Source organism: Hyperoodon ampullatus, assembly GCF_949752795.1.
Source record: "Hyperoodon ampullatus genome assembly, chromosome: 10".
NCBI classification, from domain to species: domain Eukaryota; kingdom Metazoa; phylum Chordata; class Mammalia; order Artiodactyla; family Ziphiidae; genus Hyperoodon; species Hyperoodon ampullatus.
Genome location: NC_136923.1, coordinates 65,873,263 through 65,888,479, shown reverse-complemented (window position 1 = coordinate 65,888,479; position 15,217 = coordinate 65,873,263). Strand labels below are relative to the sequence as shown.

At 56.3% G+C, this 15,217-nt stretch overlaps 1 protein-coding gene across 1 annotated transcript in view; it reads right to left on the bottom strand.

Moving 5' to 3' along the window:
• ITPR3 (inositol 1,4,5-trisphosphate receptor type 3) overlaps positions 1-13,512 on the bottom strand; it is a gene marked incomplete at both ends in the record, with an annotated part of 67,110 nt that extends 53,598 nt beyond the window's left edge. Inside the window, one exon of the mRNA XM_079712515.1 lies at positions 13,424-13,512. Coding sequence (XP_079568641.1) covers positions 13,424-13,512 — 89 coding nt within the window. The remainder of the gene's footprint in view (positions 1-13,423) is intronic.
• Between the last annotated feature and the right edge of the window lie 1,705 nt (positions 13,513-15,217).

The window sequence follows — 15,217 nt, the reverse complement described above, 5'->3', positions numbered from 1 at the left end:
CACCCACTCCCTAGCTAGCCTCACAACCTCCTGGTCCCAGCTGTGCTAAACCTCCGGTTGATCTCAAGGTCCCTGGAGCTCTCATCTCTACAGAGGTGGTCCCAGCAGCATGGGGGGGCGGGGGTTGCTGTGGGGGACCTCTCCGTGACAGGGAGGGGAGGGGAGAGGGCAGCTTGCTGCGAGGACTCACTTGGTCCCCTTCCCCGTCCCCAGCCTCTAGCTCAGTCCTTAGCCCTCTCCCCTTCTCCATCAGCACTGACCCTTGGTCATCTCGGCCACAAGCTTGGGTTCAAAGCACCACTTATACATTCACTGATGACTCCCACCTCCACCTCTACCATCCCTCTTCCCCCAAACTCCAGATTCGTAGATCTAACTGCCCACTCCACGTCTCCACTTGGATGTCCACGGGCATCACAAACTCAGCAGGTTACAAGCTGAGCTCCTGCTCTTCTTGAAGTCCTCCCCATCTCAGCTGATCCATCCTCCCAATTGCTTGGGCCAAAAACCTTGGGTCAATCCTTGGTCCTCTCTTCCACTCACCCTTCAAACCTAATCTGTGAGGAAACCCTGTGGGCTTTATCTTCAAAATATGTATGGAATCTGACTTTAAAATATGACACAAATGAACCTATCTACGAAACAAAAACAGACTCACAGATATAGATAACAGACATGGTTGCCGGTGGAGGGGATGGAGGAGGGATGGACTGGGAGTTTGGGATGAGCAGATGCAAACTATTACATATAGGATGGATAAACAACAAGGTCCTACTGTATAGCACAGGGAACTATATTCAATATCCTGTAATAAACCATAATGGAAAAAAATAGGAAAAAGAATATGTATAGATAACTGAGTCACTTTATTGTACAGCAGAAATTAACACAACATTGTAAATCAACTATACTTCAATAAAATTTTTAGAAATATATACATATGATGGGACTTTCCTGGTGGTCCAGTGGTAAACAGTCCGCCTTACAATGCAGGGGACGCGGACTCGATCCCTGGTCAGAGAACTCAGCTCCCACATGCCGTGGGGCAACTAAGCCTGCACACCACAACTACTGAGCTCGCGCGCCTCAACTAGAGAGCCTGCATGCGACAAACTACAGAGCCCACGAGCCCTGGAGCCTGCTCGCCACAACTAGCTAGGAGCCCGCAAGCCACAACGAGGAGCCCGCGTGCCGCAGCTAGGACCTGAGGCAGCCAAAAATAAAAAATTAATTAATTACTTAATTTAATTAAATAAGTTAAAAAATTAAAAAATATATATATGTATGGAATCTGACCTCTTTTCATCATGCCACCACCACCACCCTGTCTAGGCCCCCACCAGCTCTCACCTGGATGTAACTGCCTCCCCATTAGTCTCCTGGCCCCCCCTCTCATCTCCCTACAGCCTGTTCCCCACTTAGCAGCAAAGGGATCCCTTTAAAAGGTCAGTCAGGGCTTCCCGGGTGGCGCAGTGGTTGGGAGTCCGCCTGCCGATGCAGGGGACACGGGTTCGTGCCCCGGTCCGGAAGGATCACACATGCCATGGAGCGGCTGGGCCCGTGAGCCATGGCTGCTGGGCCTGCGCATCCGGAGCCTGTGCTCCGCAGCGGGAGAGGCCACTACAGTGAGAGGCCCGCGTACCGCAAAAACAAAACAAAACAAAACAACAACAAAAAAGGTCAGTCAAATCAGGGCAGTTCTCTGCTCAGAACCCTCCAGCAGCACCCATCTCAGAGAACCACCCACCCAAGAACTCACAATGGCCTGAAAGACCCCACATGATCTACCACCTTACCTCTCAGACCTCATCTCCTCCCCAAGCCCCTGGCCCACTCTGCTCCAGCCCACAGCCCTCCTCCAGGCTCCTCAAACATTCCAGGCGATTTGACCCTGGCTTCTCCCTCTGCCTGGAACTCTCTGCCCCAGACACCCTCCTGACTCCCTCTCTCACCTCCTTCAGATCTCGCCTCAAATGACCCATTCCCATGGACACCCTCCCTCCCTATCCTTTTAAAAACTGTAAACTGTTCTCTCCCACGCTTCTCCTCTTCCTCCCTGTTCTCCATATCACCACCCAGCCTGCTATATATTTTATTTATTTTGGTTCCTATCCTCCCCAACCTGAGATGGAAGATTCATGAGGACAGGGATGTGTCTGTTCTGCTTCCTCCTGTATCCTCAGCATCTGGACCACCTGCCTGGCACAGAGCAGGCACACATGACATACATATTGAGTGAATTAATCATTTTACTAGCTGCTGTGGGAAGTCCACAAGAAGCAAAAGATAAGGTCCCTAAGAGAGTTTAAAATCTCATCAGGAAGACAAGTCACATACTCCAAAGAGTTCATGATATAAGGAATATGCATTGGTGCCAATCTGTGGATTTCGTCCAGGGAAGGGAGAGGTCAGAGCTTGGTCAATCAGACAAGGTGTGAAAGAAGGGGCAGAAGCTGTGCAAAGCCTTGAATAATCCATAGAATTTCTTATAAGCGATTAGTGAATCAGATTAGCTGGTTGTCTCTTGGCAAAGCCCTGAGGGGAGGGGACACAGGATGGGTAAGTTTTGGTAGGGAAGGGGAGGAAGCCTCGGCCAAGGCCTGGCACCTGGCACTGCTGGGGGTGCTGGACAACCACAGGGCATCATGGAAGTTGGTGCAACTGAGGAGAGGCTGGCGTAGTCCCCACAGCCGCCATCTTGACCAGTGCACAAGGCCCTGTGTAGGCCACCTCCCCAGAGACTCCCTGTGTGAGGAAAACCCATCCTCACCCCGACCCCTCCATCCCTCCCCTGGGTCACAAGTGCAGGAAAAAGACATGCAAAAGTGGATGCCTGGCGTGCTTTTCCTAATCCCCCTGGCACCAATCTGCCTGGTCATTATGTGGATGTCCTTCTGTCCCCGCCCACCCTGGCACAGCTTCTGAAACCCTGCTGTCTCCAACTCAGCCCCTCCCCAGTGCCCAGTGGTTTACAAAGCAGGGCACTGCTTTGGGAGCGCAAGCTGAAGCCACTTAGAAAAGGGGAGGGGCTGGTCAGGAGGGGAGCATGGGCTCCAGGAGGAGAATTTCAAGCAAGGTTGGGAAGGAAAACATCCCAGACCTGCAGCCAAGAGGGGACAGGAATGGTAAGAACAGAGAAGCAAGCCACGTGGACGGTTAAAAAAAAAAAAAAAAAAAAGGCAGGGGGCTCCCGCAAGGTATCAGGAAAACAAGGTCAGGAAGATGGGACTTTCAGAACTTCCTCCTGGATCCAACATTCCACCCCCTCCCTCCTCCAAGTGTGGGTTCTGGATGAGCAAAATCAACTTGCCTGGGAACGGTCTGTACCCCTCCCGGGCAACCTCTAAGGGATGGCGCCTCGCCCTCCCCCTCATTTCATTTCCTAGCTGTAGCTTAGGGCAGCCCTCCACCAAGTCCGTAGGCAAAGAAGGCAGCCAGCAGCAGGATGTTTAGAGAGTCGCAAAGTGTCCCCAAGCGCCCCCTCACAAGCCTCCCCTCCATTCCTCTGAACCTACTCCTTAGGACTGAGGCATCCCAAGACGGTGCTACTGGGCGGGAGGGGATGGGAGGAGTGTCCCGCGAAGCCATTAACAGATAAGCAGGAAAGCCCTTATCAGATGGGCTGCAAGGGCTGGGACAGCAGACAGGTAAGTTTTGACGGAGGAGGAGCCTCAGAGGGCGCGGCCGGGACTTCTGTCCCTCTGGGGAGAGGGAGCGGCAGCGAGGTGGTCGCCGAGCGCCCCGCCCCCGCCCCTCCGAAACCCCGCCCCGGCCCGCCGAGACCCAGCTGACGCGCCGAGGCCGCAGTGAGCTTCCCGCCCGCCCGAGCCCCGCCCCCGCCGAGAAGCGAAACTCGCCTCCCAGTGTGTGGCCGTCGCCCCAGCCTCGTCGCGCAGGGGATGCGAGCGCGGCCTCGCCCCGGCCTGCCTCCGACTGCAAGCCGCTGCCAGGACGCTGGGCCTGTGCCAGGGGCACCCGGGGGCGGTGGGAGGCGGGCGCGAGGGGCTGGGCGCGGGACGAGCCACCAGCGCCCGCGCTTTCCTCCCCCCGCCCGGGAGCCCGCGGAAGGCGGCTCCGGAAGACCCCTCCCCACCTAGTGGCACCTACATCCCGGGCCGTAGCTCCCCCGGTTTTCCTTAAGGTGGGGGTATCTGTGTGGATTGGTGTCCGGCTTCTGATGCGCACCTGGCGCTGTAACCAGAGCCAGGTTCTCCTGGGAGAAGTTGCCGCGTCGCTTCACTGTCCCCCTCCTCTCCTGAGCGCGTCCATCTCCGCCCAAGGTCCAGGGAAGGGCCTACTCCCGCGCCCCGCCAGCCCTCTGATCTCGCTGTCCCCGCCTCCACGCCTCTGCACACGCAGAAGCCCCCTCTGAGTCCTGCCATCTTCAAGGCCGCGCTTAGGCTCCTGCAGAGCTCCCTGCCCCGTTTCCACCACATGAGGCATCATCCCTTAACTAAAGGCACCCCAGCCAAGATCATCTTAGAAAAACCGACGCTCCGATGTGCAGAACACTTAATTTATAAATTACACCCGATACCTCGTTCTATTCTTACCACAGTCCAGTGTGACTTTCACTGAGTTAAAGGGACCACTGGGCCACACAGCTGGTCAGGTGATGGCACCTATACAATCTAGGTCTCCATCCGTTCAACAAAATCTTACTGCAAAGGGATTATGTGCTGGGTGTGGTCCCCACCCTCTGGAAGCTCACGTCCACCATGCTGTGTGCTGTGAGGACAGGAGCCACGACCTTCACCTGTGCAATCCACCCCCCAACCCCCACCCCCCCAGCCCAGTGGACACTCAGGAGCCCTGAGGACAGTCTGCTGTAAGCCTTCTAGCCATTGGGTGACACAAGATGAGTTGGAGCCTGCACTGTGCAGGGCCCAATAGGGCATCAGTAGAGTGGGCACGGGGAGGGGGTAGTAGGGGTAGGGAGGGTCGGGCAGCAAGCCTGTGGGCAGTCCTGCCCTGGACCCTCTGAGCAGGAGCTGGTGGACATCTCTGCTCTAGAAAGATGTGGAGAAGGGCGCTGTCCCTGAAATGCCCCTGGGGTCTGCACCCCAAGACCTTGGTCTGAAGGAAGAGGGAAAGGCACATGCATCCAGGGGCCTGGCTGGCCCCATTCTGACCAGGGTGGACTTTGAGATCCAGGTGGAAGCCATGGAAAAGGCAGTGGGGCGGGTCAGTGCTGTCCGGAAAGATTAGATAAATAGGAGGAAGAAGGGCGCTAGAAGTGGGGCAAGTGACTATCAGACAATCAGCCAAGGGAGGAGGACACCAGACTAGGGAAATCCCAAAGGGTCCCCAGACTGCCCCTCCCTGATCTAGCGTGGAAAAGAGGGTGGAGGGGGAAACTGACGAGCTCAGGTCACACAACAAGTTAAAGAACAGCCAGTTCCAGACCCCAGATCTCCTGACTCCCAGCCCAGGGCACTGGCCACCACCCCACAGATCTAGGCTAGACCCACAGAAGGCCACTCCCAAAGCAGGCACTGTCAGAACACTGGGAATGGCTGGTGGAGGATGGGGGCCTTGGATTCCCCCTCCCCAAATAACCAAAGTCACATCCACTAGGTAGAGGTGGGGAGAAATGTTGGAAGAGGAGCCCAGGTTCACTGGCTGGGATCACTGGCCCGTTGGAGAAAACAACGTCACTTCTGCATCCCTGCAAAAGCATCCATTTACTTGACCTCTACAGGTCTTTGCCAAGCATCCACTTTGAGCCACCGGAGGGACCAGTATATGGAATTTAAAACAAGCATGGCTCATCCTTTCAGAGAGCTTAAGTCTAGGAAGGACAGTAAGCCACACACTCAGGGAACCCCCAAGAGCCTCTCCAGTGGGGAAGAGAGGCAGCAAAAGTGACTAAACTTGGCCCGACAGAAATAAGGGCCCCTGGCCAGGGCGCAAGCCTTCGGGGTACTGCCTCTGCCTGCAGGCCTGGGTTTCTGGCTCTCAGGACTGGGTGGGCTCTGGCGAGTCCTGGGGTCTCTGTTAGGCCAAGGAGAAGAGGGATGGGGAGCAGGAGACACAAAAGAGAACTGAGAAAAGGCCGAGAAGAGGGGCAACCCTGGGCCACCCAGCCCACCCTTCCCTCACAGGTCGGCCTTGCCCTGCCCAGGCCTCTCTCCTGCTCTCCATGCGGGGACTGGGCTCTCAGTCCCGCAAACCTGACATAGTAACTGAGGCTGGAGGAGTCTTAGCAGGGCAGCCCTGAAGCCCAGGCCGCCCTCCTCCACACCCCTGCACGGCTCTCTGGGAAACAGAGCAGCAAAGCAGCCCTGATGACTCCAGAAAGTGAGACAAGTCTACAGCCTTCCGCTTATCGGGGGAGGAAGAAAGAGGTGGGGGCCAGGCGTTGCTTTAGATTAAAGGCGACTTAAGAGACATAAGAATTAAATCAACACGTGGACCTTGAGTAGATCCTAATTTAAAGAAACCAGCGGTCAAGGCTAGACTGAGAACAACTGAGTGTATGGGACTATGGATTGGGTATCGGACGCTATTAGGAAATTACTAATTGGTATGATAACAGCACTGTGGCTACACAGGAACATAGCCTATTTCCTGTAAAATGAAGGATGTAGAGGTGAAAAAAACACAATGCATGTAATCTACCATAAAATACTTTAGCAAAGAAGAAACATAGCAAATAGGGCAAAATGTAAACAATGATTAAGTCTAGGTGGTGGGTATATGGGTGTTCTAAATGGTTCTCTCTCTTTTTTTTTTTTTGGCCGTACCACGGGGCATGCGGGATCTTAGTTCCCTGACCAAGGATCAAATCCGTGTCCCCTGCATTGGGAACATGGAGTCTTAACCACTGGACCACCAGGGAAGTCCCTCTCTCTACTTTTATAAATTATATATATGCCTCCGGTTGGTGGTAAGGGGTCAAAGGGACAGCACAGGCCAGAGCTGTAAACACTCGGTGAAGTCCGTCTATCGTCAGCAGCAGCATCTCTTGAGACACAGACTTAATTCTCCCTCGCATGACCTCTATCACCTCCATCACCCATTTCTAGACTCGGACCCTGGAGAGCCGGTTCTCCTGCAGGCTGGAAGAAGCGGGTGATGGCTGGCTGGCTGGCTGAGTGACGGGAGAGGGATCTGTGAACCAAATATGCACAGGTGTCTGCCTCAAACACCTGCAGCTGCCCCTGGGCTAAGATTTATGTTCACTGTCTCTCCTGGCTCTGCCCACTTGCCAGCAAAACAAATATGTACCTTTACACACCACTGTAATCATTTTACTCCCCCACTCAATCCCCTGCAAGGAGTCCCTACTGTCTGTCTCCTCAGGTGGGAAGCCCTCTGCAGTGTGACCTCCCCGCCCCCCCAGCCCACACCCCAGGCGCACTGTGCTGTCAGCGCCCAGTCTCATCTCCGCCCTGGTGTGAAGAGTCCTGCAGCCTCCTCTCCGGTGGCGCACGGGGCTCCTGCTGGCTTACAGCCCCCACCCCCACCCCAACCCCCAGCAAATCGCTTAGCCCCACTAAGCCAGGGAGGGGTCCTCCCTGCAGCAGGCTGGCTACAGGCACAACTGCTGGGAACCATTGCCACTACTGGGCATGACCCGCGTGACGCACTTGGGGGAGCTCAGAGCTGACATTCAGAGGCCTGTGATGAACTTACTGGAGATTTGGGGTCTGCTCTCCTCCCCCCCTCCCAGGCCTCCTTCCCACCTCCCTCACAGCCCCCCACTTCCAGGCAGGAGACCCCCAGCTCCACGTGGGGTGAAGTGTGGCGAGCAGGCGTCGGGGTAGACTGCAGGAGACGTGTGCTCAGGGGTAACTCAAACCCAGACACCTGCCCCTAAACTGACAGCAGAAAGCTCCTGTGACCCCACCCTAAAATCCAGCACAGTACCCCACCTCCAACCCAAGCCTCCACCCCACAGCCCCACTGGGCCAAGTCAGGAAAGGGAGGGGAGGGGAGGGGATGTGGGGTCAGGAACGTAGGGCAGGACAGAGTGTGAGCAAGTGGCTACAGCAGGATTCTTTAAGGCCCGGGAGCTGCATGCAGCCTGGGTCCCTGGAGTCCCTCAGTGGGAACTTGGGGCTGATCCTGTCCTCTGGCAACCCACACACCACCCATCTCTCTACTTCACCCCCTCCCCACTGCAGCCGCCACGCCCAACCTGGCCCAACCTCGAGGGCAGAGGCTGGTATTACTCCCCACACCCCTAGCACAACTCTCTCAAACTCGTGATGTGAAGTGGGCCAGACCTCCAGGGGCGCAGGGTCCCCGTTTCCCCCTCCTCCGCCACCAGAGAAATGTGCAGTTAGAGGGAGCCAGAAAGGTAAAAGATGTGCCTTGGGAATTCCCTTGTGGTCCAGAGGTAAGGACTCTGAGCTCTCACTGCTGAGGGCCCAGATTCGATCCGTGGTCAGGGAACGATCCCAAAAGCCACGCAGTCACGCGGCGCGGCAAGAAAAAATAAATAAATAAAGATGTGCCTTCCCTTTGATCTCAGAATTCCACTTCTGGGAATCTATCCTGAGAGGATAACTGGACAAGTGTTCGGGCATGTATGGACTAGGATGCTCAGGGCAGATTGTTTGGAACGGCAAAAAATTTAGAGACCAGCTGAATGCCCAATATTAGAGTTGCTTAAATAAATGAAAGTACATCATACCAGGGGATGCACTGTGGCCACAACAGTCATAGGCTGGCACGCATGGGAAAATACAGGTTAATGTATTCCCCCAAAAAGACAGGATACAAAGCCAGATGTGCAATGTGATATTGTTTTGTAAATCTTTATTTGCGTGCATAAAAGGCTAGAAAGCCCATATAGAGGCTGTCAATATAATCACAGTGGTATTACAGATAATATGTTATTTTAGTTTTTCAAGTTTTCTCCATGGAGCATATATTATTTTTTAATCAGGAAAAAAATATGTATGGGAATTTCCTGGCGGTCCAGTGCTTAGGACTCAGAGCTTCCACTGCCGGGGCCTGGGTTCAATCCCTGGTCAGGGAACTAAGATCCCAAAAGCCACGGGGCGCGGCCAAAAATTTTTTTTCATTTAAGAAAGAAAAAAATATACATTTTCCAAAAAAACATGAGTTGTATGGATTGGCCAGTGGAGGCTGAGACCCTGCCTTGGGGCACAGGACAGGGCTAAGTCCAACATCTCGTTCCAGCGAAATCACAATTAAGTGAAAGCCAAGGGCAGGTCTGAAATCTGCCAGTGGAATGTCGTCTGCACGGGAGGGGCAGCGCCCCCTCCTGAAATCACATGAGTCTCAGGGACTTAAGGCACAAAGGGCCCTTAAAGACCATCACTCCCAGCTCTCCGCTGTACAGACTGGAACAGGCTGGACTCTGTCTTGGTTACCACTAATTCCTCAGTGACTAGAACAGTGTCTGGCACATAGTAGGTGCTCATTAGATGTTTGTTGAATGACTTAATGAAGTCTGATGAAGGCTAAGAGATGGGCTCTCTGGACCAAGGGGCAGGCAGACCCAACAGCTAGGCTTCCTCACAGCCTGTCAGCCTGAGAGGGCCCTGAGAAGGGACCCCCCACCCCAGGTACACATTAGAAGCACTGGGGAGCTTTAAAAATCCAAACCTCAGACGCCCACCCCTAGAAATGTTACTACAGTTGGTCTGACATGGGACATGGGAGCTGGAATTTTTTTTAAGTACCCACAGGGAGATTCTCGGGTGCAAACAGAGCACCTTAGAGGACAACCAGGCTGATAGAAACAGACTCTGAGAGGGAGGGCCTTGCCAAAATTACCCATCCAGTTAGTGACAAAGCAGGTCCTGACCCTGGGGACCTGGGACTTCCTCCACATTTACCTCCACGTTTTCTGGGTCCTGACCTTCAATTACCACCCTCCTGGGGAAGCAGATCAGGCTGGAAGGTAGACACGGAATCCCAAGGTCATTTCTGACCCTACTCCCTGAGATCACCCAGCCCTGGGTGACACAGGTCCAGAGGCCCTGAGAGCCCCCAAATGGTGCTCCAAGGCCCAGTCATGTGCAGGCAGAGGCAACCTGACAAATCTTGGGAGCTCAACTGCAAGACCCAGTTCACCTGCACTCCCCAGCTTATCCCAGTGGTCTGGGGGCCGCCCCTCTGCGCACTCAAAAGAGACCTTCTAGGACCTGGACATGAGACCCTGAGGGGTCTACCCTGCACGCAGGGCCGGTTCCCCACAGTCACTGGCTGGGAGCCATAGTAAATCCTTCACCTGAAGTGGCCCTGACCCGCCGCTGCAACCCTGGCCTCTGCTGCCTCCCACCTGGAGTGAGGGATGAGGCAGTGTCCCCGGCCATGCTCTCCTCCCAAGAACAGGCGTGGGCCTGCTTTCCCTCCCCGGCTGAGGTCTCAACCTGCTCCAGGATCCACTCCCCAGACCCCTCCCATCCTCCCAACCCAGAGTTAATGTACAATCTCCACCAGGAGCTGTAATTACGCAGGCAGCTCTAATTGGCCTCCTCCACTTGGCTCTGCAGAGCCTGGCTGGAATCTGAAGCTGCCCCAGACTCCCTCCTCCAACAATGCCCGCCCCCGCAGCTGAGCCAGTCTCACTGTCCACCAAGGCTGCCCCTGTCCTCATCAAATTCATTTTCTCCAGCCCTTACTGGGCACCTCTTGGGCACCAAGCATTGCGATCGCCTAGGAACTCAGTCAAATCAGCCTCCAGGGTTCGCAGACATGGGCACCAACAGCCAAGATGAAGGCAAAGGGGACCAGAGCTGAGGATGGAGGCAGAAAGATTACGGTGAGGCTGGAGCAGAGAGAGAATCACAAAGAGCAATGCTTCTCTTTAAGGCTCCAAATCCCCTGGGGCTCAAAATGCAGATTCTGATTCAGCAGGGCAGGCAGGGGTGTGAGATTCTGTATTTTCTTTCTTTCTTTTTTTTTTTTTTTTTTTTTTTGCAGGCTCAGCGGCCATGGCTCACGGGCCCAGCCGCTCCGCGGCATATGGGATCCTCCCAGACCGGGGCACTAACCCGTGTCCCCTGCATCAGCAGGCGGACTCTCAACCACTGTGCCACCAGGGAAGCCCTGAGATACTGTATTTTCTAACAAGCTTCTCAGTGATGCTGATGCTGCTGGACCAAGGACTACACTTTGAGTAGCGATGCCTTATGGTGTTTAGAAACCATTCCTTCACTGAGTGAAGTTCTGAGAAGGTGCCCAGCACAGTGCCTGAGTGGACGAATGGGGTAACTAATCAGTCAATCCTGGCAAAGTGCCCAGTGTTAGAGGGCCCTACAGAGAAATCTTCAACTAATTGTAAAACAACACAATTAACACCAGAGAGGAATGTGTATAAAGCAGTGTGAAGCACAGGGGAAAAGGGGTTAATTCTGCCCGGGTGGGGGAGGGGGGTTGGATCTCACAAAGGAGGGCCGCTTTGTACCAGGTCGGAGAGGGTGGATCAGATTTACTCAGGTGGAGACTGGCTGAAGGGCAGAGGCAACAGGAGCAAAGGTAAAGAGACCGAGACAAGACCGCAAGAGCGTGGGGAAGGTTCCAGGAATCCCAATCCAGGTGGTGCACCCGGAGTGTCAGGGTCGTGAAGGGGGTGGTGAAAAAAAAATAGAAAGTTAAGTTGGGGCCAGCACATGCCAGTGCTAGAAGGCCAGGCTGGCAGGGTGGGAGTGCCAGGAGGGTGGGCGTGCATGTATCGGTGGAAGTTGGGAGCTCCTGGAGATGTTTGCACTGGGAACCGGCCCCTGGAGTAGAATGGCTCTGGGCGGTCACCAGGCCCTGCCTCAGAATCAAACTGGACTGGAGGAAGCAGCTTCCTGGGGCAGGAAGGGCCAGGGCGGGAGGGAGCTGTGCTAGGAAGCAATAGAGGGAATCCCTAGTGAGGGGATGAGGCCTGTGTGGACGGCCTTGGTTCTGTTAGATCCTCACAGGTGCTAAAAAAGCCCCCACAGTGCGCTCAGCCCTGAGCCTGGCACTCAGAGCAACAGAGAAGAAGGTCATTTCCCAAAAGCCCCCAGCACTGTTCAGACACCAGGCAGGCGGCCACCGTCTGCCCCTGCATCCCCCACGTCCCCATAGTCTCTGTTCCTTCCCTCAGCGCTATCAGACGTGTTTACTATGTGCCGGGGATGCAGCTCACCCCATCCTTTGGTAAACTGAGCAAGACAAGTCAGATGTAGCAGGGAGGAGATGCAGGGCTGGGGAGTCCACATCTGAATGGGGAGGAGAATGAGAAGGCCTGGAGGGTGCTGAGATAAGGAGCGCAGGTATTCTGGAATTCCAAGTCGGCATCCATTCCCCGTTGGCTAAGCCAGACCTCCAACCCTCCCGATCTTTCCCACAGGACTAAAGCTAAACTCGCAACAAGACACCAAGGGAGCCAGGTGACTCCCACCTCCCCAGCTCAGGGCGAGCCAGCCCTGGGTTGAGAGTGCCAAGGCTGTCCTCCGAAGCCCCCAGGGAGAGGACACCTTGCAGCTGGTTGGCATCCAGATGAGGCGAGGGTCAGCAGAAGAGGTGGGTTTACCCTAAAATAAAACGGCTAGGTGTGGTGGGGAAGATGAGACCATTTAACACAAGTCCCCAGACTGAAAATGTGACAGAGGTAACAGGCCCTGCCCTGAGGCTGGAGAGGTGGAAAAATCAGTCTTACCCCCCATCCCCAGCGACTCACTCAACTGCTCTCTGAAGGTAAAACCCATTCGCTCTAATTCTTGCCTGCCCTATGCCAGCTTCAGGCCTGGCTCTCTCCAGGGACTTGAATTGATTCCTTGCTTATCCAGACCCTGGGGGGTGGCGGCCAGAATTAATTAATGTTGGTAAAGTGCTCCAGAGATACTGGGACCAGGGACCCAGAGGCGCCAGATGAGCTACTCAGGAAATTGACAGGGAGAGGCGGGGAGAAGGGGGCAGCCGGCAGAAACCTGGGACGCCTGGAAGGGGAGGGCTGCGAAGACACTCCTAGTGATGGGGGCGGGGGGGCGGGGTGTGTGCGCAGGGCAGAAGAGAGCTAGGAGGAAAAGATGCGACCCTTCAAAGGTGCGACAGGTCTGTTACTAGAGGACTCCGGGCTGAGCCTGCCCACACCCCCACGGCTCCGCCCCACCCCAGAGCCGGTCACGTCCAGGCCCGGATGCCTTTCCCCAACTAACGCCCCAGCCACCCACCTGCCCCCGCACAGGGACCACCTGCAGAGGAAGTCTCTGCCTCCCCGCCCCTTCTGAAGAAGAGCGAGAGCGCCAGGGTGGAGGCTTCGCGAAGGGGGGCGCCTCCTGACAACTCAGGCTGGGCGCCCGACTTTACCTGGGCAAACATTTCACTTCCTTTCTCTGAAAGAAGGAGGCGAGCCGTTCCCCCGCTCCTTAAAGCTGGGAATGTCCAGGTCCTCTGTCGGCGGGAGGCAGCAGGACGCACGCAACTAGCACCAGGGCCCACCGCGACCCCCCGCCCCGAACTCACTCACCCCAGAGTGCTGATGAAGCCATTGACGGAGCCCTCGGCGTACAGGGAGACGATGTCCCCGATGTGGAGGAAGCTGGACATCTCGCTCATGGCTGCGGCCCTCCGGGGAGCCTGGGCGGTGGAGGCGCCCAGGGGCGCGCGGCCAGGCTAGGTGCAGAGGGCGGAGATGACCGGGGAGGCCGAGAGGGGCGCGCCCCCACCTCGGAGCCGTGCGCTCGGCGCGGCCGGGGCGGGCTAGCAGCCCCCGGGGCGGAAGGCTGCACGGCGCGGCCCGGGAGCCGGCGGTGGCGTCTGGGTGAGGAGGTGACCGCTTCTCGGCTCACCCGCCGCCCGCCCGGCCCAGCCTGCGCGTACCTGCAGCGTAGCAGAGCAGGAAGTCTGGGGCCGCCACACACACATGTAAATCTCGCCCGGGAGGCGGAGAAGCCACACCCCGCCCCCCACCCCGCACCCGGCCGCGGCCCGCCCGCCGGCACCCACGTGTGCCGGCCCTCCTCCCGTGCCCCTAGCGCGTCCCGGCCCGGTCTCCCGGACGCCGAGCCGGCCTCCTGCCCCCAGCGATTCCGGGGGGTCCCGGGGCCCCAGCGGGCTCCCGGGACAGGTTTTCAGTTCCGGCGAGTCCCCAGCCAGACTCGCGGAACCGCCATCCCCAGGAGGCCCAGCCGTAGTCGGGGCTCTCCGCCCTCGAGGTTCCCCGAACTATCTACTCCTCGGCCCTCGGGTCGCCGAGAGCCGTGCAGCAGCCCGCGGAAGGGGGAGTCCAACGACCCCGCGGGCGCTACCTTGAGTCGCGCGCGGAGGACGTGCCTCCGAGCGCCCAGGCCGCGGTCGCCTTGCGGCCACCGCGCCGTCTCCGCGCCCAGCTGAAAGCCGTCTCGCGCCGAGAGGCGCGCTCATTCCTTCGCAGCGCAAATCGGGATTCATTTTTCTCAACGTGAAAACCCTTTTCATTGCACAACAGAAAATGCTCGGGCTTGGAGGGGAAATGAAGCAATGGGGTGGGTTTTGTTTTTTTCTCTCCGCATTCCTGTGTACAAAGAGATCCAACTTCCGAATCAGTTCAGCCGTTCCCTCTCCAGGAGTTGGCTCCAAAACTCCCGGCTTCTTCTTTCTTTTCTTTTAAGGGGGCGAGGGGGGCAGGAGTGAAAACTACCTTCGCTAGTTAGTTGCGTACCCGAGCGCCAAAAAGGACAAGGCCAGTGCCGGCCCCCTGTGAGTGACCCGCTGCGGTGTCACCGCTGAGTTCTTGCTCACGAAGTCCTGCCTTCAAACGCACGTCCCCAGCTCGCCGCCTTTCTGTTCTGTTCCCGGGTGCTTGGGTGTTTGCTTCCTAGTCCTTTATTTTTGCTTCTGTAATAGAGTGCTCACTGCCCTCCCCATTCGATCACGTTTACTCCCTTCCGACCCCCCACCCCACCCCACCCTGACTTCCTGGGAAGGGGGAGGCTTGTCCCTGGGAGAAAGGGAGGAGGGGACTGAGGACTGAAGCAGGAAGGAGAAAGACCCGGGGAGGGGTGAGGCAGCGAAGAGCAGAGAGACAGCTGCTGACACGCAGGGGGAGGGAAAGAAGAGCCCCTGGGCCTGTGGCTTTTTCACAAAGACCCCTAGAATGTGGGAGAGGAGAACACCTCCGGGATTGCTGAATTCAGTGTCTTACAGTCTTTTCACCAGGATCCACACACAGTAGCAAATGAGTTTTACATCAGACCAGTCGGCACCTTCATCTATATATAAGCAGAACAATAGTTTCACAAAACAATACTTACCCTTATGACCTGTGATTGCACTCTGATAT